This window comes from Rana temporaria, chromosome 12, assembly GCF_905171775.1.
Source record: "Rana temporaria chromosome 12, aRanTem1.1, whole genome shotgun sequence".
In the NCBI taxonomy this organism is placed as follows: Eukaryota; Metazoa; Chordata; class Amphibia; order Anura; family Ranidae; genus Rana; species Rana temporaria.
The window spans coordinates 84,420,353-84,445,894 of record NC_053500.1 but is presented as its reverse complement, the minus strand read 5'-3'; the positions used below and the strand labels follow the sequence as shown (position 1 = coordinate 84,445,894).

The following is a 25,542-nucleotide window of genomic DNA, read 5'->3' as shown; positions in this document are numbered from 1 at the left end:
TCACATCTATTGATGTAATGTGAGTGGTTTATTTGAAGTGTATTAATTGCACTAATTGTAATCACTATGTATATTTTCTCTTCACAGTCCCATGGAGATTATCCCCTTAAAACCAGTCAAGAAAATTAAAGAGCAGAGACCGAGGCACCTCCTGACTGACCTTCCATTACCCCCTGAACTTCCAGGAGGAGACCCATCCCCTCCTGAGTCTCCAGAACCCAAAGTAGTAACACCTCCACAACCACCAGTAAGGAAAAGACCAAAGTAAGTTTGGGTCCTTTTTTTTTTTTTTTAGTAGATGTTTGGTGGCGGATCTCCTGTTGCTAGGTACCTGCAGGCATTTGAGTTATTATTTCATTATGGTTAGGTAAATTCATTTTCTGCTCTTGTCTATTCCACAAAAAAGTTTGCCTATAGCCACCCCAAAATATATATTTTTTACATGCTCTAGTGATGGTCATTGCACTTTGAATGAGCCTTGAGTGCACACAAACGCAATATAATCTCCATTTATTTGCAGAGTAAGCCTGTGTGATTAAGTAAATGCCACTTATGTTAAGCCTCAAAAAAAATAGTCTTGGCGTGAAAAAAAGTAAAAAGATATCCAAAACTATATATAGGCAAGGCATAAAAAAAAGTATAGCTTATTAGTTTAGAGTTAACATGTAAATGGGTCCTGGTAATGTAAAAAAAAAAAGCAATGGCCGCATGTATTTGCATAGGAAACTTTCTTAAAGGACGTGATCGTATCCATATATAAAGAAGCCACTTGCATTGTGTACTGCCCCAGAGATGAGGCTGGCTCTCTATGCTTAATCTCATTGCCTGTAAATTGTTTTTCCAAAACGAGGACTGAAAGATGGGTAAGCATTACTCTGCTTACATATCTCCTGCAAAGTACAACTGAAGCTGAAGTACTCATTCATTAGCACTTCCGACTTTACTGTAGCAACAAAATATCAAGAAAACACCCGTGCTTTATTCTATTTACATCTACCAAAATTAAACCCAATTGTTGCTATTGGGTGTACTCCATGTCCAATCAAACTAAATATCAAAGCGAATAGAAAGCAGCACTAACTCCCCTTATATATTATGTGAACCAAAAAAAAAATACCTTTTGATATTTCTAAGGTGAATAATGTAAAACATATAAATATTCCAAACAGTATAGATCTCCGACCAAGTGATAAAACGTTGTTAAATAACTGACTGTACATATCCACTATCGCTATGGGGAAAAAAGTGCAATATATATATATATATATATATATATATATATATATATATATATATATATATATATATATATATATATATATATATATATATATATATATATATATATATATTAATCACTTAAAGTGGAGCTCCACCCTATAGTGGAACTTATGCTCATTAGAACCCTCCCCCCCTCCGGTGTCACATTTCACACCTTTTAGGGGAGAGGGGGTGCAGATACCTGTCAAAGACAAATATTTGCACCCACTTCCGGGAGTCCTCTCTGCGGGGAGTACGTCACTTCCCGCCCCCGCCTGCTGTGTTCTGGGAAACACTCGGCTCCCAGAACACAACGGGGACCAGTGAAACCGGTGCGCTTCACTTCATGATTCCCTCACCGAGGATGGTGCTGGGGGCTGCAGAGTGACGAGCGATAAGTGACGTGCTGCCGACGTCGCTGGACTCCAGGACAGGTAAGTGCCCTTTTATTGAAAGTCAGCAGCTGCAGTATTTGTAGCTAATGGCTTTTAATATTATTTTTTTCCGGCGGAGATCCGCTTTAAATGTGCAAGAGATAACATGTTCTAAAGTCCATAAACTTCAAATTAAACCTCCAGAAAAAACAGCGTTAGTCCAAAGTGCTCTGTGCAGAACTTGCTCTTAATACTGTTCTGGTAAACACTTTTGTGCTTCTGTGTGTGTTTTGGTAACCTCTTATTTTTAAGAAATGCACTACAGAATATAGGGGTCTCTCTCTCTGTCTCTCTGTCTCTGTCTCTGTCTCTGTCTGTGTGTCTCTCTCTCTTTCTCTCTCTCTCTCTCCCCTTTATGTATATTAACCACCTCCATACAGGGCACTTACACCCCCTTCTTGTCCAGGCCACTTTTAAGCTTTCAGCGCTGTCACACTTTGAATGACAATTGCGTGCTCATGCTACACTGTAACTATGTGAATTTTTTTTCATTTTCTTCACACAAATAGAGCTTTCTTTTGATGATGTCTAATCACCACTCTGTTTTTTGTTTTTTTACTAACTTTGAAAGTTTGTCAGTAAATTTTGTAAATAAGTACTTTTTTTCCTTCATTGATTTAATGGTTGCTGTTCATACTTAAAACAAGCAGAGATATGGAAACATACAAGTTAAAAAGACACAAGTTCCTGTCTGGAGGAGCAGCTGCATGATACGATGTAAAGGGGGGCGGGTTACTGTATAAATGTGACTGGCAGGGAAGGGGTTAACCACTAGGGGACGATCAAGGGGTTAATATGTTCCCTTGGAATGATTCTTACTGTGGGGGGAGGGGACTGACTGGGGGAGGTGACCGATGGTTGTCCCTATGTACAAGGGACAAATCATCGGTCGCCTCTCCCTGACAGGACGTGGATCTCTGTAACTGCCAATCGCGGGTACCTGGTGGACATCGCGGCAGCCAGGCACGCGCATCGGCATCAGAGTGACGCGGCAGGTACGCGCTCGTGGCCCGGAGGAGCCAAGGACGTCAATAGACTGCCTCCCGGGATTGTAGAGCCACCTTGGATGATTGCCGGCATGGCAAGTGGTTAAAGCACCCCTGTCCCCTCGAGCTTGCGCAGCAAAGAAAACGCATACGGAAGTCCCGTCCGCATATGTAAATGGTGTTCAAAGCACACGTGAGGTATTGCCGCAATTGTCAGCGCAAGAGCATTAATTCTAGAACTCAACCTCCTCTGTAATTCTAACCTGGTAACCGTAAAAAAAAATTAAAGCTCTCGCCTATGGATATTTTAGGTACCGTAGTTTGTCGCCGTTCCACGAGTGCGTGCTATTTTAAAGCGTGACATGTTTGGTATCTATTTAGTCGGCATAACAGCATCTTTCACATTTTACAAAAAAAGGCAGCCTAACTTTACTGTTTCGTTTTTATTATAAATTCATGGAAGAGTCTTTTATCCCCAAAAAGTTGTTTAAAACAGCGCTGCACAAATACCACGTGACAAACAAATAAAATATTGCAACAATCGCCGTTTTATTCTCTAGATTCTCTGATTATATATATATATATATATATATATATATATATATATATATATATATATATATATATATATATATATATATATATATATATATATATATATACAATGTTTTGGTGTTTACAAGTTAATATCTATTTTTTTGATAGAAAGGGTTAAAAGTTTATTCCCATAAAAAAATAAAATAAAAGATCCATGTTGCACTCGCAAGAATATAAATAAAAAAAACCATCCAAATGTATAACCATAATAGCTGTACAGCATATCACGATACTGGCTCACCAATCTTGGATTTTTTTCTTCTTAATATTCTTTATTTTAATTTCAAAAGAGAAAGGGTATACAGATAATCCATTGCATCGTTTTCCATTTGAGATGTCCTATGATCGGGTCAAAGGAGCTGAAGAACGGGGAGGGAGAGGTGAGTGTAACCAAACCTTCTTTGTTCTTCTCTGTGGCCGTGTCAGTGATCGTCTGTTCCCTATCATAGGGAACGACTATCGGTGACATCACACGTTCAGCCACGCCCCTCTACAGTAAGAAACACACATGAGGTCACACTTGACCCCTACAGCGCCCCCTAGAGGTTAACACCTTCACTGCCATTGGCTTTTTCGCAGTAATCGGTGCATTTTTATAGCACTTTTAGCGGTGAAAATGACAATGGTCCCAAAAATGTGTCAAAAGTGTCCGAAATCGCTGATCACCACCATTAGTAAGAAAAAAAAAATATTAATAAAAATGCCATAAAACTATCCCCTAATTTGTAAACGCTATAACTTTTGCGCAAACCAATCAATCGCTTATTGCAATTTTTTTTTTACCAAAAATATGTAGAAGAATACGTATCGGCCTATACTGAGGGAAAAACCGCAGAGGTGATCAAATACCACCAAAAGAAAGCTCTATTTGTGAAAAAAAAGATGACAATTTTGTTTGGGATCCACGCCACACGACCGCGCAATTGTCCGTTAAAGTGACGCAGTGCCGAATCGCAAAAAGGGGCCAGGTCCTTAACCTGCATAATGATCCGGGTCTTAACCGGTTAATCATGTTCCTTTAAGTGTCAATGTATTTACCCACTTGTCCCTTTTTTATTTTATACCTTACCAAACCTCCCCTTCCCCATATCAGATACGACTTCATTACCTCTTTAACCTATAAAAAAAAAAAAAAAAAATGGTTTGCGCAAAAGTTAGAGCGCCTAAAAAATGGGACAGAATTTTGAAATTTTTTTTTTATTCTTTTTTTTTTTTTTTTTTACTAGTAATGGCGATCTGCGATTTTTATTGAGACTGCGATATTGCGGCGGACGTATCGGACACTTTTGACACAAATTTGGGACCATTCACATTTATACAGCGATCAGTGCTATAAAAATGCACTAATTACTGTATAAATGTGACTGGCAGGGAAGGGGTTAACACTAGGGGGTGAGGAAGGGGTTAAATGTGTATCCTGTGTGTGTTTTAACTGTGTGGGGGGAGGGGGGTGACTGGGGGAGGTGACCGATGCCGTGTCCCTATGTACAAGGGACACAGATCAGTCTCCTCTCCTCTGACAGCACGTGGAGCTCTGTGTTTACACACAGAGCTCCACGTCCCTGCAGTGTTACCGACGATCGCGTGTACCCGGCGGACATCGCGGCCGCCAGGTACACGCATCGGCTCTTCGGCGATGCGCCGGGACAGTGTTTACCCGCTGCGCGGCCCCCAGTGGAGCGCGCGGGTAATGCACATAAAAGAACGTCTAAAGACGTCCACTCGGCACTTGAGAGCCGCACTGTGGACGTCTTTTGTCTATAGCCCGGATCTCAAGTGGTTAAAAATCCCCGTAGGTGACGCTTTAAATTTTTACTGGTTACATCTTTTTAGTTGGAGAAGGGCCAAAATTATTGCTCTCGCTCTAACATTTGCAGCGATACCTCGCGTGTGGTTTGAACGCCGTTTTCATATGTGGGCGGGACTTGCGTGTGCGGTCACTTCTGTATACAAGCACATGGGAATAGGGGCGCTTTACATTTTTTTTATTCATTTTACTTTATTTTAGTTTGACATGTTTTTCCCCAAAAATAAATGTTTTGATCACTTTTATTCCTATTACAAGGAATGTAAACATCCCTTGTAATAGGAATATAGCATGACAGGTCCTCTTTACAGTGAGATATGGGGTCAATAAGACCCCACATCTCACCTCTAGGCTGGAAAAAAAAAAACAATCCTGGCTTCGATCGTAGCGGTGAGTCGGAAGAAGCACCGGAGGGAGAAGGGAGGGGGGACATCCCTTTTCGCCTCACGTAAGAACAATAAAGAGGTGGAACAGCCGACATGATTATTCTTATGGTGTAGAGAATCGCCGACTGAAAAAGAGGATATCTGAATGATGCCTGTAGCTGCAGGCATCATTCAGATATCCCTGCACAAAGTCAAGGACGTCATATGACGGCCAGCGGGCAGGAAGTGGTTAACACGCATTATTTTTCCGGGTATTGCAGAGTATTGTCGCGGGGGGTATTGCAGAGTATTGTGCGGGGGGTATTGCAGAGTATTGTCGCGGGGGTATTGCAGAGTATTGTCGCGGGGGGTATTGCAGAGTATTGTCGCGGGGGGTATTGCAGAGTATTGTCGCGGGGGGTATTGCAGAGTATTGTCGCGGGGGGTATTGCAGAGTATTGTCGCGGGGGGTATTGCAGAGTATTGTCGCGGGGGGTATTGCAGAGTATTGTCGCGGGGGGTATTGCAGAGTATTGTCGCGGGGGGTATTGCAGAGTATTGTCGCGGGGGGTATTGCAGAGTATTGTCGCGGGGGGTATTGCAGAGTACTGTCGCGGGGGGTATTGCAGAGTACTGTCGCGGGGGGTATTGCAGAGTACTGTCGCGGGGGGTATTGCAGAGTACTGTCGCGGGGGGTATTGCAGAGTACTGTCGCGGGGGGTATTGCAGATATGGATGGATCTGTGACTGCAATAGTCACAGATCCATCCACAGGCTGCTGACACCCGCGCTCCCCCCTCTGACACTGTACCGATCAGTACAGAAAGAGGAGGGAGGAACCGGCGTCATCAAATGACGCCGATTTGTTTACATGTGAAAGCTCCGTCATTGGACAGAGCGATCGCGTGGTAAACGGCCGCTATCAGCGTCAATTTACCGCGATCCGTGATGCGCCGGGTCCAGAGGTCCGTGTGCACGCCCCAAGGGGCGCGCGGGAGCACGATTTTGGGATGACGTCCATGGACGTCCTCCCAGAGTTAAGCGACCGCCTTGTAGACGTATATCGTCTATAAGGCGGTGATTAAGTGGTTAAAGAGGAAGTAAACCTTAAAGTGGATGTTAACACAAAGCCTTTTTTTTTTTACGATGTCACAATGTATAGTATAAGATTTCCTATCATCTGTGCCCAGTCTTGCCACGAAGAGTTAATCCAACTCTGAGCAGTCCTTTTCTTTTTTCAGTGAGATAAACGGACAAACAGGAGAAAACTTTTGTCCGTTCTTTCCCCTTGCTGTGAATGACAGGTTATTTACATATCTCATGCATTATTTTGGAATTCCCACCCCACTTTTTTTCTGAAGAACTTATCTGGATTTTGACTGGATGTTAGTGATCATAACAGAATTCCGTGTAAGGTATACACAGGAAAAAATGCATGTTGACCAGGGGAGTGTAGAGGAGGGCGGGGAGTCTACTGACATCGCGACTCCACCCACCAAGCTCCAGACAACAGATCCACCCACAGAATCTGCAGTTTTTCAGGTCTCATAACAGACAGAGGGGAGACATTTGACAGGTAAGGATACATGCAGGAGGCACTATGGCAGTAGTTTAGAATGGATGAGAGTGGGTTTACATCCACTTTAATGGCTTTTACTTTCTCTTTATTCCCCTGTAATATAAAAGAATAATTGGCTAGTATGCATTGCAACGTCTCCCCGCAGGGATGTAGTCCCAAGGGAGGGGCGAGCATGCTGACTAACCCCCAGCCAGAACAGCTTGGATGATGGTGGAAAGCTTACTGAGGAGGAACAGGAAGTGAGAAATTTAGACAAAGGGAAAAAAACATTTAGAAGGGAAATCGAAGGAAAAGCTAAGTGAACCAACAATGCACTAGCGGAATCTATTCAGAAAAAAAAAAAAAAAAAACCTTTACAACCCCTTTAAGTCAGAAGGTTTTTTCTTAATGCATTTTCGTGCATTAAGATAAACCTTATGTGTGCAGCAATCCCCCTTAGCTCCCCTAATGCTTACCTGAGCCTCAACTCTTTTCAGCGATGTCCAAGTTTCTCGCCCATCTGGGACTCTCCTCCTGATTGTCAGAGACAGCAGCAGCGCCATGGACTCCCACTGCTGTCAATCAAAGTGGGACTCCGTGTCTAAATGGACTCAGGGAGCTGTGGCTCAGCTTGCTGTGGGAGCACTCTACAAAAGGGAGTGGCCAGGAGAGCCAAAGAGGGACCCGAAAAGAGGAGTATCCAGGCTATCCTGTGCAAAATCAATGCACAGAGGAGGCAAGTATAACATCTTTGTTATTTTTATAGGAAAAAAACTAGACTTTACAATGTTTGAATTTTGGGATGCTGATGGACCACATTGCGCCCACCCTTAGGCTTTATGTACATGGGATATTTTTTTTACAACCTCTCCTGAATGATTTAACTTGACAGATAGTAACCCACATTTAAAACGTCCGTTTTGCTGTGTTTTCTTGACGCGTCTAGTGGCTGTTTGTCGCATTTACGTTTAGAAGCATTTCTAAATAAATTTGGCTCTTGAAATGCCTCTAAACTCAGGAGCACCTGAGATGATGGGCTCCACCTGACAGGAAACACAATCAACAGAGTTTAAAAGGCCCCACCCTTCCCTCTGTCCCTCAGTTATTGATTGTGTTTCCCACAGGATGGCAGCGAAACAGTTTATTTTTTCCAATAGACTAAGGTCTGGGACCAAGGTCTTCCCTCCTTGGATTTCTGACCAAAATGTAGTCGGTGGCGGCTGCATGGACAGATTAAAGCTCTAGCTTTATTCCAGGGAGGGTCTCCCATTTTATATTTTCTCAGGAAGCAAGGTATGCTGGGCTACCGCAAAGCTTCCCGAGAATACTGGCGGCATTTTGGTCATGGTGAGGGTGTCCATGTCTTCAGGGACCATCTATCCCACTCTCTCCTCCTACCTGATAGTGGTTGATGGTGAGGAGGAGCCGCTCGGATGTCCCATCTGGCTGGGGAGGAGTCGCGCTGGCTGCTGGTGTCTTGCCTCAATGTCTCTGGCGGCGTGGTGTTGGAGGATCAGGCAAAGAGAAACTTCTCTCAATGCAGTCCGGGCTTTAGCGTTCCAGAGGTTCTACTGCGCATGTCCGGAAGCCAAACGAGCGGCGCGCCGGGATGATGTCACTTCCGCGCACCTGGGCTACGCCAAGATGGCGGCGATTGGTGTGCTGCAGGCCTCGGAGCGGTAAACGGAGCCGGCGTCCACGGTCCTACATCTCCCCAGCCTTTAACAGGCGGTGATCCTTTGCCTGCGGCGGGGCTGCCTTTGAGAAAGATGGAGGACGGATCGATTCCAGCAACACAAGTCGCCACAGGGGGTGAGTGACTTGGCTGGTGGGGGTAGTGATTCTGCGGTGGCCCTTTATCCACTCTCCCCCAGGGGTAGCCCATGGGTAACAGGGGTTTCTTGTTTATTTTTCAGAAACTGAATGCCCTGCACAGGAGACTACCAGTAAAGCTAGGGGCAAGTCATCTGGTAAATCTAAGCGCTGTGGGAACTGTGGTGATAAGCTCCCACAGGACCATACGAAACCCTTCTCTTTTAAATGTATTTATAGCAGGTAGGGTGACAGCGCAGGCCATGAAGGAGTGCAGAGCTTTACAGACTGAAATGCTCGCTACTCTACAATCCTTTAAAGCCACGGTGGCAAACAGGGATTTAGCCCCCCTAGGTATGGAAGATTCCCCTTCCCTGGTGAGATCCAAACTAGCGTTATGGATGGGTCTCAGTGGCCATCTTTGACCTACTAGGAAGAGTTAGAATCCTCGGGTCAATCTTCTCAGGAAGAAGGGGAAGATTCTGACCAGAGTAGCCTGGGGGATACTAGACCTGGCGGCCACCTCTCTTTTTGCGGAGGATATGGAAGGTCTCCTCAAAGCGAATTTTTACTTCTGAGGACATCCAGCTGCCACCCACGCATATCTTGGTACAAGTGGGTTCCGCAGACTAATGGACCACGTAGCACAGGACAGCAAATCCAAAGAAGTTATGGTGAAAGCAGTGGCCTATCTAGCAGATGCCGCAGTGGAAACGGTCAGAACTACCGCCAAGTCAGCAGCTCTTTTAAACTCTGCCAGACGAGCCCTTTGGGTAAAGACATGGGATGGAGATTTTACATCCAAGTCTCGCCTTTGCGGGATTCCCTTTGAGGGATCCCTGCTCTTTGGTTCTGATTTGGAGCAGGTACTGTCTCATTCCACCGAGAAAGGAAAAAAGTTCCCTTCTAAGCCCAAAAAAGATAAAGGGGCGACATTTTTTCGTGGCCCCCCCTTCAAGAAACTGGTTCAAGGGTAAGAAGGAGCCAAAGAAAAAGTGGGGATTCGGTAAAGTCAAGGAAAAAGGCGGGATCCTTTATTCCGGAGCTTCTACTTCCAACAAAGAATCCAAGCGACGCCTGCATAAAAGTTGGCGGAAGGCTCTCGTGGTTCCTCCAACAGTCCTTACATTCTAAATTGGACAAAGGAAGGGTACAAGTTAGAATTCTTGTCTCCCCCCTCTTCCAAACTTTATCTTGACCCATCTCCCCAAAGACCCATTAAAAGCAGGGGGCCTATTGGAGAGTGTCCGGGAACTAGCAGAACAGCAGGTCATCATTCCCGTCCCAGTAGATCAAATTAGCCAGGGGTTTTATTCCCATTCCGGCTGATTATAATCTACGAAAATTAAACCAATTCCTGGTTTACAAAAAGTTCAGGATGGAGAGCATCTACACGGTCAGAAGACACCTCCAGGAGGGGAGTCTTTATGGTAACTTTGTACCTAAAGGATGCTTACCTGCATGTTCCCATTTCCCCGAAACATCAGAAGTTCCTGAGGTTTGCAGTGCAGACGAGGCAGGGCGTCCCACACTGGCAGTTCAAGGCTCTCCCCTTCAGCCTAGCGGCCAGTCCAAGAATTTTTACCAAGGTTCTGGCCAAGGTGGTATCATTCCTACACCTCCAGGGCATAGCCTTGATCCCATTCTTGGACAACATGCCGATTTTCTGTCCGGCCTTAGTACAGCTCCAAGCAGACTGAGACAAGGTGCTGTCCACTCTAGAATATCTGCAAAGAAAAATCCTCCCTAGATCCCACACAAACCAAGGTGTTTCTAGGGTACCGGGTGGACTCTGTGAACCAAAGGATTTTTCTACCAGAAGAAAAGATCACCAAAGTGCAAAAAGCAGTCTCTGCTCTGTTTTGGTACCAGAGAGGTTGCTCTAAGGGCCATGATGAGAGTGCTGGGGCTCATGTCTTCCTGCATCACAGCGGTTCACTGGGCCCAATTCCATTCCCGGAAACTCCAGGAAGCAACCTGTCAGAAGGTCGGACCTGGACCCAACAGAATCCATTGATTCTGACTACAGATGCAAGCGCCTGGGGCTGGAGAACTCATATAGAGCTCTTTGCCCAGGGCCCTGGGGACCGGGAGCAGAGCAAAGCATCCTCCAATTTCAGGGAGCTGTTGGCGGTCGGAAAAGCTCTAAACTTTTTCAAAGACCAGGTCCAAGGAAGAGAAGTACAAATCCTTTCGGACAATGCAGTAGCTGTGTCCTACCTAAATCATCAGGGGGGAACAAGGTCCAGCAAGCTGATGAAACTGACCCAGGAGATCCTGGGGGACTTGGAGAAAGAGACATTCTCTCAGTTTCGGCAGTACATGAGAGGGTCCCTCAACATTCAGGCAGACTTCCTCAGCAGGTAGCCCTTTCATCAGGGAGAGTGAGCTAAACAACAAAGTTTTCTCTCTGGTAAGCCAACATTTTGGCAGACCAGAAATAGATTTATTTGCCTGCAAGAAGAACAGGTCCGCAAGTACTTCACTCTCACCAGAGAGCAGGACGCCTATGGGATAGATGCCCTGGCACAGAAATGGGAATTCACCCTAGCTTATGCCTTCCCTCCTCTGGCACTCATTCCCCGGGTTCTATAGAAGTTATCCAGATCAAAAGGATACATTATCCTGATAGCACCCTGGTGGCTGAAGCGAGCATGGTTCCTCACATTGAGAAGGTGGTCGATGGCTCCTCCGCTGCATCTCCCGTTTAGACGCAATCTCCTCTCCCAGGGACCAGTGTTGCATCCTGATCCAGGTTTTTCTTCTTTGACGGCATGATGTTTGAGAGGGAGATTCTAAGGCGGAGGGGATGCTCGGAAAAGGTGATTGACACTCTTGCAGAGTAGGAAGCCAGTCACCAGAGAAATATACGCAAAAGTTTGGAAAGTCTTCTCTCGCTGGGCCTACAGCAAGTCCTCTCCAAACAATCCCCATGGTCCTGGATTTCCTCCAAGAGAGAGTTGGGCTTGGCAGTAAGTACGCTCAAGGTTCAGGTGGCAGCCTTATCGGTATTTTTTGACCAAAGGTTGGCCCTGAACCCACTGGTAAAAAGATTTTTGTCAGCCAGGGAAAGGGTAACCCTGATTAAAGACAATCAGGTTCCCACCTTGGGATTTATCCCTGTACTAGATGCTCTAACCAAAGAGCCTTTTGAGCCAGTGGCTCAGATTTCCGTTAAATTTCTTTCACTTAAGATGGCCTTTCTTCTGGCAATCACGACGGCCAGAAGGGTAAGTGACTTACAAGCTCTGACCATAAAAGAGCCTTTTTTGCTGCTCTTTGAGGATAGGGTAATTCTCAGACAGGATCCTTTATATTTACCAAAGGTGACCTCTGAATTTCACAGGTCACAGGAGATTGTCCTACCCTCCTTTTGTCAGAATCCCAAAAATGACAAAGAGGCAAGGTTCCATTTATTGGACGTTAGAAGGTGTCTTCTAGCCTATTTAGATAGTGAGCGAATTCAGGAGATCAAATCATTTAATTTCTCCGGTCAAAAGAAAAGGCTTCAAGCCTCTAAACCTACGATAGCCAGGTGGATTAGACAGACGATTGCAGTAGCTTATGAACAGCCAGGAAAACCTGTTCCAGCGCACATTAAAGCTCACTCAACTAGATCTCTGGCGACCTCCTGGGCAGAGAGGGCAGGCGCTTCGATTGATCAGATCTGCAGAACAGCAACTTGGACGAGCCAAAATACTTTCCTGAGGCACTACAGAGTGGAGCTGTTGTCCCCTCAGGACTTGGCGTTCGGCAAGAAGGTCCTACAGGCGGTGATCCCACCCTAAAGTAGGCCTGAACTTCTTGCTCATCGTCTCAGGTGTGCCGTCCTGGAAGATGACTGGAGAAAAGTACCCGTTACACTTACCGGTAACTGATTTTCTAGGAAATCTTCCAGGGCGGCAGGCCTACTTCCCACCCTTAATTGTTGGTGATGTTTGTGTTCACAGAAGGTACCCTCTGACATCGGTGTGGGTCTATTCTTTGTCATAACTGAGGGACAGAGGGAAGGGTGGGGCCTTTTAGACTCTGTTGATTGTGTTTCCTTTCAGGTGGAACCCATCATCTCAGGTGTGCCGTCCTGGAAGATTTCCTAGAAAATCTGTTACCGGTAAGTGTAACTGGTACTTTTTTTGCATTCCAAAAAAGCCTCTAAACTCAACTGCATAGAAACAACTGATTAGATAACCTAGAGGAGAGTTCAGGAGCAGTTGTAAAAAAAATGCCCAACTGCCCCTAAACATCTGTTTACCAGCAGCAGTGTACATGAGGCCTAAGCCCCCGTTCACACCTAGGCGTATATACGCCTGTAGTGCGACGCCGCTGCAGACCCGAGATGCCAGAGGGATGATTTAACATGCACCTCCATGGAGATGGTTCACATCTCCACGCCGAACGCCGTACGCCTGCCGCCTGAAAAAAAGTCCCGGACCTGTTTTTCAGGCGGCTTTCGGCGTTCGGCATAGGAGATGTGAACCATCTCCATAGAGGGGGTGAAGGCTGCATTCACAATCGCAGCGTTTTGTCGCCGCAAATCGCGGTACAAAACGCCGATATTTGTCGCCGCAAATCGCGGTACAAAACGCCGCTATTTGTCGCCGCAATTCGCGGGACAAAACGCCGCGATTTTGTACGCCGAGGTGTGAATGCAGCCTTAGATATTAGTCTATGTATTTTTTCATATTATGCACTTAAAGGCGTTCCACCCAAAAAACAACTTTGCATAAATCAACAGCATTCTGCATCAGCAAAAACATTTGGATTTTTTTTTTATTCACCCCTTCAGCACACTTGCTATGTTGTCCTGTGTATTCTGCCACTTCCTCTGTGGCGCTTGACATAATTTCCTTTGGGCCCATGCTCGCTGGTGCTCCTGGGAGATGTTTGTGTCACCATTTCCCAGGAGTCAGTGGGCAGCGCCGAGGGCTTCGCTGCCATTACAACGAGGTGGGCACTTCCGATGCAATGTCTGAAGTGTACGGCGCTGCAAGCCGTTGATACTGCGCATGCACGAGAATGAGCGGTGCATGCTGCTCATTCAGCTGCACCGTGTCCCTGAAGATAGTGCTTGTGGGCTTCACTTGATTACAAACATTATGGAAAATGGCAACACGGCATAATAAGTTATATTTGTAAAAATCGGCAATCGAGCGGCGATCAATATGTAAATGATGAGTAATATCACTATGATTTAATAAAAAACGATATTCATGAAAAAATAAATAAATAACGCAAACAAAACTTAAACGGACAATGATAAAAATTTGACAGGCTTTTAAATAATTTTCTACTTTTTTCAAAATACACATATAAAATATATGAGCAAATGTAGTTGATACCTTGTACGTTAATTTTTGTTGAATTCTCCTATATGCACAGTAAAACAATTAAAATTAAAGATAAAGTGTAGCTGTCTTTTTTCTTCTTCTCTGCACCTTTAGTCCTATTGCTTACCTGTAATAAAGGTTGTTAGGCTGCTGGATTCTGTGTAAGTTTTACAGCAGATATACAGTACCTGGCTCTGAACTTCTAGTGCTGCGAGGGTTACCAGCCTTTGGTATTCGTACTGAGTTGCACTAAAGATGATCCAACGGCGACGCCCTCTCATCCTGTCCGTCTATCCACTTAATTTTTTTTTTCATTAATTACACTATCACCCAAACCGTCGACTCTCAAGACCTCCTGCTCTCATACGCCCTTGTCGCCTCCCCCCATGCTCTTCTCCAGGACTTCTCCAGAGCCTTTCGAATCCTGCCTCCATCTGTCCTGCTATCTCCTAGTCTGACTGCCTTTAGGCGATCCCTGAAAATGAGGATCCAGCTGTGCCTGTACAACATCCTTCCATAATGGATAGGAAATGTGACTAAAGTTGTAGTTATATAAAAAAAAAAAAAAAAAGCGAAACTTCTGCTTTTATTAATTCAAGCTCATTATTGGGAATATTAGTTTTTTTTCAGTACATATTCAAGGGCCCTGCTGTGTAATAGATGGCTGATGTCCCCCTTGGTCAGTGGTTTAGCCACAGTTTGAAGTCTAAATGTGGCAGTATTAAAGGGTTTTTTCAGCCATTTTTTAAGTTTATTAAAAGTCAGCAGCTACAAAAAGTGTAGCTGCTGGCTTTTAATAAATGGACACTTACCTGCTCCACGGCTCCAGCGACGCGCCGGCTGGGGGTCCGCTCCCCCCCCCCCCTTTCCGGCCGGCGTCTTCATTCCTAGTGTGGGCACCCGGCAGTGACAGCTTTCGGCTTCACGGCCGGGCACCCACTGCGCATTGGACAGGCGCTCGCCTACAGGGAGGGGCTGTGAAAAGGCGATTAAGCTAATCGCCTTTCCAGCCCCTCGGCGGAAGGAGGAAGTCCCCTTCTCCTGAAGCCCCCCCCCCCCCCAAAAAAAAAATTACATGCCAAATGTGGCATGTAAGGGGGCGAGGAGTGGGTTAAGCGGAAGTTCCATTTTTAGGTGGAACTCTGCTTTAATAAGTCAGTCTGTTCACAACTATTTAGGTTTTTCAGAGATTCTAGCCAATTTGGACCTTCCTTTGCTAAATCCAATTTCAAACTTCATCAAGATCCCCAAACATGGCAATATCACATCTAACTGCATGCATTTCTTTTGTTGTATCCCTGTCTCTCAGAATATGCTGCCCCCGCTATGGTGAGAGGAAACAGACAGAAATTGACTGGGGTAAACGCTGCGTGGATAAGTTTGATATCATTGGTATTATTGGTGAAGGTACATATGGACAAGTTTACAAAGCCAAGGACAAGGATACAGGTATGTGTTTAATATCTGTTGGTTATGCCCTCAAACTTTTTTGTGGCTTTACATTAGGTTTTTAAATAGATTTAACCCTTTCGCTGCCAGGCATCGGGGCTCCATTTTTAAACTCAGCTGGCCGGGGTTTTTTTTGCATTTTTTTTGCATTTTCCCTTAGTGTAAGCAATACACTAAGTAAAAAAGTAGGCCATATTACAAAAAAATATATATATAGTTACTCAAAAGAATATATGGAGCTAGGGTAAGGTCCAAGCCCTTCTGATTGGTATACAGACAGGTAGTTATCCAGATGCCCATGGAAATCCTAGGACAAAATTTCTGTGTTGGTTAAAGTAGACCTGAAAAAAAAAGCCATTTCGTGGTAAGTCCGTGGGGGAACGCGGATGGACGGGTCAGGCACTTACCTGGGAGGTTGTGAGGATCACTTACCTGGGAGGTTGTGAGGATCGCTCAAGGCATTATCCCTAAAAGTGTGGATGGGTGCCTGAAGTGCTAGGAGCCAGAGGCTCCTGTTTTATAGTGGGGGTCGATCTGCATTGACGTCATTGGTGTGCGTCTGCCCGCCTGGTAAAAAATAAACTATAATGGAGGAGGGGGAAGGCCAGTCCAGCAGGTGTCACAGCAGTCGAGCGTGGGCGGTGCCCAGCATGAGTGATGTCCCTCAATTGGTAAAATAACAAAGAGGGAGATATGCATATAAAAATACAAGGCTACAAAATACATTGTCAGTTGGAATGATCGAACTCTGCAGGGAATAGGTGAAAGGGGGAGGGGGGCAAAGAGACTGGCACAAGGTGGCAAGGGGCAGGTCGAAAAGAGGAGCGGCGAATGGATGGAGAAGGGATCTGGGAGGGCTGCAAACGGCACAACATAGGGAATAGGGACATGGGGGGGGGGGGGGGGTTTATATGTTAATTTTGTGTGTGTTTTTTGGGAGGGTTTCTTGCGCAGAAAACTGGATGTGGAGACCCATAATTCAGATGGTGTCCACTCGATGTGGAATCATCCCTCCCCTTCCCATACCCTGGATTTGTAGCCTTCCAGGAAGGGCCGGTAGCTCACCTTGCTGTTGAGCCCCGGAATTGTTGTGGGCAGTAGAGCCACTATCCATCGGGTTTCCCGTTGGAGCAGGATTTTATCCCAGTCCCCCCCTCTTGGGTAGGGGTGTATCCTGTCCAATGCCAGAAACCCTATTTTAGGGAAGATGCCCTGATGTACATCTCTGACGTGACGATCAAGGGGCAAATCAGGGTTACTGGTTCTCATACTGTGCATGTGTCTGCTGAGCCGTTTTCTCTTCCGTTCATAGATGGACACAGCCTTCATTGACATTAGGTTTATGCTTCTTCCTTCCAGGAGAGTTTAGGCAGAATTTAACAGCACTTAAAGTGTTTAAAACCTTTCCTTCGTGCTGCTCCTCCCAGGGGGCGTGGCTTCCCCAGGCATAACCCACACCCTGCTCTAGGAGCCTCAGTCTTTTTCTGCCTAACGACAGGAGAGGAGTCAGGCACTTCATGGAGTCCTGGACTCTGGAGTTTTTTTCTTGCGATTTTTTTTTTCTCGCTTTTATTATTTTGTTCCTGCATTTTTGAATCCTGTGATTCTTCTATCAACAGCCGACTGGGTGACAGGCTGGGTCCTCGACCATTGTAGTCCCCCCAGGTTCGGCCTTCGAGTGTGTGCCGGCCCTTAGCTCAGCTTTGGCACATCCACGACAGGCCCCGTTGCTCCAGGGGCGGCCGGGGAACTTCGGTTCTAGGGCACACATATGACCGGTCTTTTATGGCTTTGTCACAGTGTGTCTGGCCGACAGCCATGCCGTTTAGCGGACGTTGGTTCTGTCTGGGATACCTCCAGCCGGGTAGTCGCAGGACGGGTAAGTAGTGGCCCCTTACTCAGGTAAGTGGTCTGGCTGGAATGTTTCCCTTGGGAGGTCGACTGAGGGTTTTTTCCCTGCTTTCCTCTCTCCCTTATTCCTCTCCCTCCTTCCCTTTTTGGGGGACGGCTGTGAGGGTTTTTTTTTTTCTGGGGCTCATGTCTCTGGACCCGTGGTGTAGCAGGGGCTGTGTGTGTCACTACAGAGGGCTGTGGTGTTCACTTCTGGGCCTTTACAGTGTGCTGTGTGGTGATTTTTTTGTTTGACAGTTGCTGTGTCACTGTCTTTTTAAATCTGTGTCACGGCGGGCATTTTGCCGGAGCTGCGCTTTATATAGCTCGGCGGGCATTTTCTTGTGGTCCTATGCTGTTTTTTCAGCTTTAGGCGGCCATCTTGCTTTTTTCGTCTGCCTCGTGTGGCGGCTTTTGGCGCTGCGAAACACCGCGGATGTGTTTGAGGAGAAAACAGACAGCGCTGCACGGCTTCTCTACACACCTTGTCCTTCTCGGACCGCGCTGCACCGGGTGGGGTGGTGAGTACCAGGGGCCCCCATGCTCTCCATTAGCTGCAAGGAGGTGACCAGTGGGGTTTTTTGTCCTGCCTTGCAGGGTGGGTGCTATGCTGGCGCTATGGAACCTGAGCCAGGTCTCCCTCTCCACTAGGCCGGAGTTAACCCTTAGCGCCCCTTCCCCTGCCACATCGGTTATGTTGGCTGTCCTGGTTTCTTGCCAGGTTTGAAGCAGCTAGTGCCCGGATGGGGGGTAAAAAAGCGCCCCCTCCCTGAGCCTGCTTCTGGGGATGTCTATGACATGGAATCTGGTTCTGGTATGTCAGAGGCTGCGGGCTTGACCCACATGGATAGTGGGGATGACTCTGCTGCAGTGTCAGCGAGAATTGTTGGATCTCTTGTTTCTGTGGTGCGTGAGACTCTTAAAAATTGAGGTTGTGGCGGAGACACCACCGTGTCAGTACCTTTTGGATTCCGCAGACCGCCACGCACCGCTGCAGTGTTTTCTTGTGTTCCTTATTTGAAAAATATGTTATGCAAGGAATGGGATGCACCGCAAAAAGTTTGTCAAAAAACTTTGCAACCCGGTACCCCCTTGAGGGGGACTTTAAAAAAAAAAAAAAAAAGTGTGTCTCTCCTCCGCCAGTGGACCCCCTATGTCCAGACTGAGCAGGGCCGCCACATTGCCTGTGGAAGGGGCTCCTGCGTTTCAGGATCCCGCTGATAGGAGAGTGGAGGCCGTGGCCAGCTCCCTATTCACGGTGGTGGGTTCGGGGGTGAGGCCGGCTCTGGCCGGGCCCTGGTCAGGCCCCAACTGACAGGGCGAAGCTCCAGCTGCAGGAGCTGGAAGAAGGGGACGCTTCCGAGTCCTCTAGGGACCTGGCTGAACGATTAGTTCAAGGTCAGAAGTTTCTCTGTGAGGCGGCCATGGATACGTTCCGGGGCTTCCGTCTATGCAGGGTTCTGCGCCGCCTTGTGTGGCTGAAGAGCTGGTCTGAGGACTAGTCCTCTAAGGAGGCCTTGGTGATGGCCTTTAAGGGTGAACGGTCCTTTTTGGTACTTCCCTGGATGGCATCATTGTGGATGCCACGGGTGGTAAGCGCATGCTGTTCCCACAGTCTGGGAAGGGCTAGGGACCTCGCCCTGTGCAAGGACCCTCCTTGACTACCTCCGAGCGTTTTTTTCGCCCGCCCTGTGCGGTGGGGGTAGGTCTACATGGTGCTTACATCCCCGCCGCGGGGTAGCAGCGCACCTGATACCGCATGCCTAACAGGTCTGCGGACGTACCTGCTTTCCGCCTGTAGGTCTGCTCCTGCCCGTGTCTTGGGTGGGAGACTGGCTTCGCACATTCATGGCTCGGTGAAGGTCTCTCCTCTTCGACAGTTGGGGTTGCGAAGTGGTTTCCCTGGGGTACAAGATTGAGTTTCTCTCGTCTGCCAAACAGGTTTTTTCCCTCCGGCCTCTGGCCTCCTCCGGTTCGCCGGTTGGCGCTGTCAGGGGCTGGCCAGGATCTTCTGGTCAGGTGAGTGATTGTGCCAGTTCCCTCGTTGGAACGGTCTCAAGGGTTTTTACTCCATTCTGTTTGTGTCCCCACGGAGGATGGGGCCCGGTCAACCCTGGGCCTCAAGTCCCTCGTTTGTTTTGTCAAGGTGCAAACTTTCCGGTGGTGTCGATTCGCTTGGTAATAGCGGCACTCCATCAGGGGGATTTTTTTCTGGCATCTTTGGATGTCGTGAACGTGTACCTACATGTTCGCGTATCCTCAAAGCACCAGAGTTTTCTGTGCTTTGCGGTCGGGGGGGGGGGATCATTTTTAATTGGTGTCCTTCCCTTTCGGCGGGTTTTCGCCAGTGTGCTCGTCCTTCCCTTTCAGCGGGCGTTTGTTATCATGGGATGTCTGGCCGACATTCTCCTTCGAGCTTCTTCGAGCTCTGCATTGGTGGAGCCGTGTCTATCACGTGTTACCTGGGACTAGTCCTGGATTCCACCGGGGCGGGAGTGTTTTTCTCCTAACGGAAAAACTTCGGACTCTGCTATCTGCTGTGCAGCAGTTGCCGACCCAGAAGCGGTCATCTCTGCGATTCTGCATGAGGGTTCTGGGTCCGTTGGTGGCCTCGTTCGAGGCGGTTCCGTATGTCCAATTCCACGCCAGGGTACTACGGAGGGAATTGCTGTCACATTGGGACTAGCTTACGTCATCGCTGGATTGCCAGATTCAATTGAGTCCTCTGATCATGTCTCTCTGGTGTGGTGGCTGGCGTTTCCGGTGCTTCGGGCCGGAAAGTCGTTTTTTTCTGCAGGCCACTGGACAGTGGTCTCGACGGATGCCAGCCTCTCCTGTTGGGGAGGGACGCTTGGGGCATCCAGTCAGCCCAGGGACACTGGACTCAGATGGAGTCCTGCCTACTGATCAACGTTCTGGAGCTCCGAGCATTCAAGCTTTGCCTTGCCGGGTGGTCCCTGGATCTACGGGGCCAACCGGTCAGGATCCTGTCCGGTGACGCCATGGCGTAGGTTGCTCATCAGGGAGGCACACGGAGTTCTGTTGCAGCGACGGGGGTCGTGCACATCCTTTCGGTGGGCCGAAGGGTCCGTTCCGGCTCTATCGGCAGGGTACATTCCGGGAATACGGAATTGGCTAGCCGACTACCTAAGTCGCACTGCACTGGGCCAAGGAGAGTGGTCTCTCCACCCGCAGGTGTTTCGGGGTCTGTGCCGAAAGTGGGGCACTCCGGACGTGGACCTTCTAGCGTCCCGTCTCTATCGGTAGGTGCCACGGTTTGTGACCAGGTTTAAGGACCCGTGGGCGGATGCATCAGGCGCGTTGGTGGCTCCTTGGGGTCACTGTCGCCTACTTTACACCTTCCCTCCTCGGAAGCTTCTTCCTCGCCTGCTGCGCAGAGTTGAAGCTGTAGGGATTCTATCAGTCCTGATTGCCCCAGATTGGCCGCGTCGCTTCTGGTACGCGGACCTGATGCGTCTGGTGGCAGACGCTCCCTAGCGTCTTCCCCTGGGAATTGATCTTCTGTTACAGGGTCCGATCTTCCACCCGGTTTCACAGACACCGGCCTTAGCGGCGTGGCTGTTGAGAGCCAGGGGCTTAAGGACCAAGGCCTATTGCTCGGTGGTCTCTAACGTGCTGCGTGCACGGAAGCCTACCTCACATAGGTTTTTTCCTCATACATGGAAGGCCTACTTCTCTGTGTGTGGGGAGATGAACTGGCACTCTCGTACATGCGTTGTGTACATGATTCTGCTGTCTTTGCAGCAGGGAGTGGCTCAGGCTCTCGCCTTACGTACGGTTAGGAGCCAGATTTCTGCTCTGGCTGTTTTTACTTGCAGCGACCCTTGGCATCGCACTCCTGGGTGCGTACGTTGGGTCAGGGGGTCTGGCAGGTGGCCCCTCCGGTGCGCCCTCCATTAACCCCATGGGACTTGAATTTAGTCCTTTCAGTGCTTCGTGATGCTCCCTTTGAGGACATTCGGGAGGTTTTTTGTTGTCACAAAAGGTGATTTTATTTCTGGTAGCAATTGCCTTGATCAGACGGGTGTCTGTTCTGGCGGCCTTGTCTTGCAAGGCTCCCTGCTTGGTCATCCGTAAGGATGAGGTGGTGCTGCGGCCGCAGCCGTTTTTTCTCCCTAAGGTCGTTTCGGCTTTTCACTTGGATGTGGACATTGTTTTTCCATCCTTATGTCCTCGGCCGAAATGCCAAGAGGAGGCCACTTTGCATACTCTGGATGTGGTTCGGGCCCTACGAGTGTACTTATATGTTACGTTCCTTTAGGCTGGCCCTACAAGAGGGCCTGGCAGTCTCGTCTGCCACCGTTCCTAGGTGGTTCCGACGGATTGTGCTTTAGACATATGCCCTGAAGGGGCGTGCGCCCCCCTTTCGGGTTATGGCGCATTCGACCAGGCCGATCGGGGCCTCTTGGGCTTCCGGCATCATGCCTCTGTGTTACAGCGGTGTTAGGATGCATCCTGGTCGTCAATCCACGCTGTTTCAAAGTTTAACGAGGTGGATGTGTGTGCATCTTTTGATGCCTTCCTCAGCCGTAGGTGTTACGGGCGGCAGTTTGTTTGGAGTTTCTCCGTTGAGCAACTCCGGTTTTTGTTTGGGGTGTAACCTGGTTTGCTGTGTTACTTTCCCACCCCTCTAATTTTTTGACACTGCTTGGGGACGTCCCTAATGTCAATGAAGGCTGTGTCCGTCTATGAACGGAAGAGAAAATAGTATTTTTGTACTCCCCGTAAAATCCATTTCTCTGAGTTCATAGACGGACACAGCACCCACCCCTCCTTGGTTTGTACTGCTTGTTACGGATTGAGGCTCCTAGAGCAGGGTGTGGGTTATGCCTGGGGGAGCCACGCCCCCTGGGAGGAGCGGCACAAAGGAAAGGTTTTAACACTTTAAGTGCTGTTAAATTCTGCCTAAATCTCCTGGTAGGAAGAAGCATAACCCTAATGTCAATGAAGGCTGTGTCTGTCTATGAACTCCGAGAAATGGATTTTACGGTGAGTACAAAAATCCTATTTTTTTAAGTTCCAGTTTCGTTTTCCCCACGTAAAAACAGCCACAGGAACATGTCATTAAGTATACAGTTGGTATACTTAATAGTGCAGCAGTTGGCAAAGTGTGTGGGTTTGTAGGGTGCTCCGTTCAGAAGTACCGTATTTATCGCGGTATAACGCGCTCTGGCGTATACCGCGCACCCCCAAAGTGGCCCCCAATCCTGTGGGAAAAAAAGATTTTTTGTTGTTTTGTACTTAGTTTTGATGTCTTGCGCGGCGTCCATCTGCGGCCTCGTCGGGTCCGGCGTCCTTCTGCGTCCTCGTCGGGTGTCCTCTTCGGCGGGTCGGGCGTCCATCTTCGGCGGGTCGGGCGTCCATCTTCGGCGGGTCGGGCGTCCATCTTCGGCGGGTCGGGCGTCCTTCTTCGGCGGGTCCGGTGTCCATCTTCGGCGGGTCCGGTGTCCATCTTCGGCGGGTCCGGTGTCCATCTTCGGCGGGTCCGGTGTCCATCTTCGGCGGGTCCGGCGTCCTTCGGCGGCGTCCTCCCGCTCGTTTCCCGCCACGACTTTGAATACTGCGCCCACATATAGCGAGCGCAGTACACTCGTGAATCTTCGGGCAGGCTCGGGCGCCTCTCGCACTGACGTCCTGTACGCTCAGGACGTCAGTACGAGAGGCGCCGAGACTGGCCGAAGATTCACGAGTGTACTGCGCTCGCTATATGCGGGCGCAGTATTCAAACTCATGGCGGGAAATCGGGTATCGGCGTATACTGCGCACCCACGATTTTGCCCTGATTTTCAGGGCAAAATAGTGCGCGGTATACGCCGATAAATACGGTACAATGTTTTTTGAGGTGTTGATGAATTGGCATTGGGGACACCCTCCACAGGAGAAGGTCCCCATCGCTTACATGGATCGCCCCGAAAGGCCCCTGTATATTCACTGGTGACTAGAATGTCTCTGAGGGACCGAGCCCTTCTGTAGGTTATCGGGTGATTGGAAATAAATTGACTTAGAACAGGATCAATCTGCAGTATGTGCCAGTGCTTTTCCAGAATCCGTTTGATCAATTTGTGCTGTTTGCTGAAAGTTGTAATTATTCTGGTGGGGACAACTTGGTTGACTTGGTTGTTGGATTTCAGTGTAGGGAACAGTAGACTGAGTCTAGGCTTCTCTCTCACTTTCTTGAATGCCTTTTTGAGGCATGTGAGGGAATACCCTCTCTGAAGGAGCCTCTCTTTAAGTTTGCTGGCCTCCGTCAGAAACAGTGCTTCATCAGAACAGTTCCTACTTATCCGTAGGTACTGTGTGTAGGGGATGGAGTGGATCAGGGGTGCCGGGTGAAAGCTTGATGCTTGCAGGATAGTATTCCCGGCTGTTTCTTTTCGGAAGAGTGTGCTAGACAGATGCCCATCCATGGTCTTAAAGATGGTGACATCCAGGAAGGTAATTCTATCAATGTCGCACACTTTGGTGAATTTCAGGTTGAATTCACTTATGCCCATGTCCTTAATACATTTGTCAAGCTCTTCTGCTGTGCCATTTTCATATAAGAAAAATATCGTCGCTGAAACGATACCATATGAGTATTTTCTCTGTATGGTGATTGGCACCCTCCATGGATAGAAAGGAATTCTCCCATTCCCCCAGGTACAGGTTGGCGTAGGATGGGGCACAGCAAGTCCCCATCGCCACCCCCTGTATCTAGAGGAAATGGGAGCCGTCAAAGGCATTGTGACACAGGATAAATTCCAGTGCCTGTAGAATGAACTTATGTAGGGGCTTGTCGTCCCTATGCCAATCATCAGGGGGGCACACGGAGCTCGGCCGCAGCCACGGAAGTCGCGTACATTCTCCGGTGGGCCCAAAGATACGTTCCGGCTCTGTCGGCCGTGTACATTTGTAGGGGCGCAGAACTGGCAGGCCGACTACCTAAGTCACCAGGCACTAGACCAAGGAGAATGGTCGCTACACTCGGAAGTGTTTCAGAGTCTGTGCCAAAGATGGGGCACTCCAGATGTGGATCTTCTGGCGTCCCGTCTCAATCGGAAGGTGTCACGGTTCGTGGCCAGGTCAAGAGACCTGTGGGCGGACGCGTCGGGCGCGTTAGTGGCGCCGGGGGGTTTACTATTGCCTAATCTACGCCTTCCCTCCTCTGAAGCTTCTTTCTCGCCTGCTGCGCAGATTGGAAGCTGAGGGGATACCAACGATCTCAATCGCTCCGGATTGGCCGCGCCGTCCCTGGTACGCGGACCTGGTGCGTCTGGTGGCAGATGTCCCTTGGCGTCTACCTCTGAAAGTAGATCTTCTGTCGCAGGGTCCTATCTTCCACCCTGCTTTACAGTTGCTGGCTTTAACGGCGTGGCTGTTGAGAGCCAGGTGCTGAAGGACCGAGGCCTGTCGGACTCGGCGATCTCTACCATGCTACGAGCACGGAAGTCTACGTCACTTTAGATTTACTATCGTACGTGGAAGACCTACATCTCTGTGTGAAGAGATGAAGTGGCACCCTCGTACTTATGTGATGTCCCGGATTCTGCTGTTCTTACAGCGTAGAGTGGATCAGGCTCTCGCCTTAAAGCGGAGTTCCACCCTATTTTTCAACTTATCAGCATTCTTTTTTACACTGCCCCCTTAAATACATTTGGGATGTTTTTTTTTTGTCTTTGAAAAACTCACGGTTTTATTCATGTGAGTCTCTTTCCCCCGTTGCGGCGGAATGGCCTCTCCGCCGCATCTAGCGCTGCTATGCCTCCTGGGAGATGTGTGTCATCAATCCCAGGAGGCTGGGCTGAACGATCGCAGCCGTAGTTGAACATCTCAGGGGGCAGGAGGGCACCATAGAGGTGGTGTCCTTCCTCTTCTCCCTCTCTAACTCTTCCCACCGCCCCCGTCCTCCCCCCTCCACCACCCGCCCGCCATCTGTCTCCGGTGCGCGGAGATACAGATCATCAGGCAGACCGAGCCGATCTCTGTCTGATAGATCTGTATCTGAGAACACCGATCGTAGTACAGCCCCGCCTCCCTGTACATTGAAACAGCGCGCT

The 25,542-nt window shown here is 48.4% G+C and overlaps 1 protein-coding gene across 5 annotated transcripts in view; it reads left to right on the top strand.

Moving 5' to 3' along the window:
• The window catches only part of CDK12 (cyclin dependent kinase 12), a 425,890-nt gene that overhangs the window by 131,657 nt on the left and 268,691 nt on the right, over positions 1-25,542 (top strand). For all 5 annotated transcript variants that reach the window (XM_040331634.1, XM_040331633.1, XM_040331632.1 and 2 more), the window contains exons 3-4: positions 88-264; positions 15,456-15,595. In XM_040331634.1, coding sequence (XP_040187568.1) covers positions 88-264; positions 15,456-15,595 — 317 coding nt within the window. The remainder of the gene's footprint in view (positions 1-87; positions 265-15,455; positions 15,596-25,542) is intronic.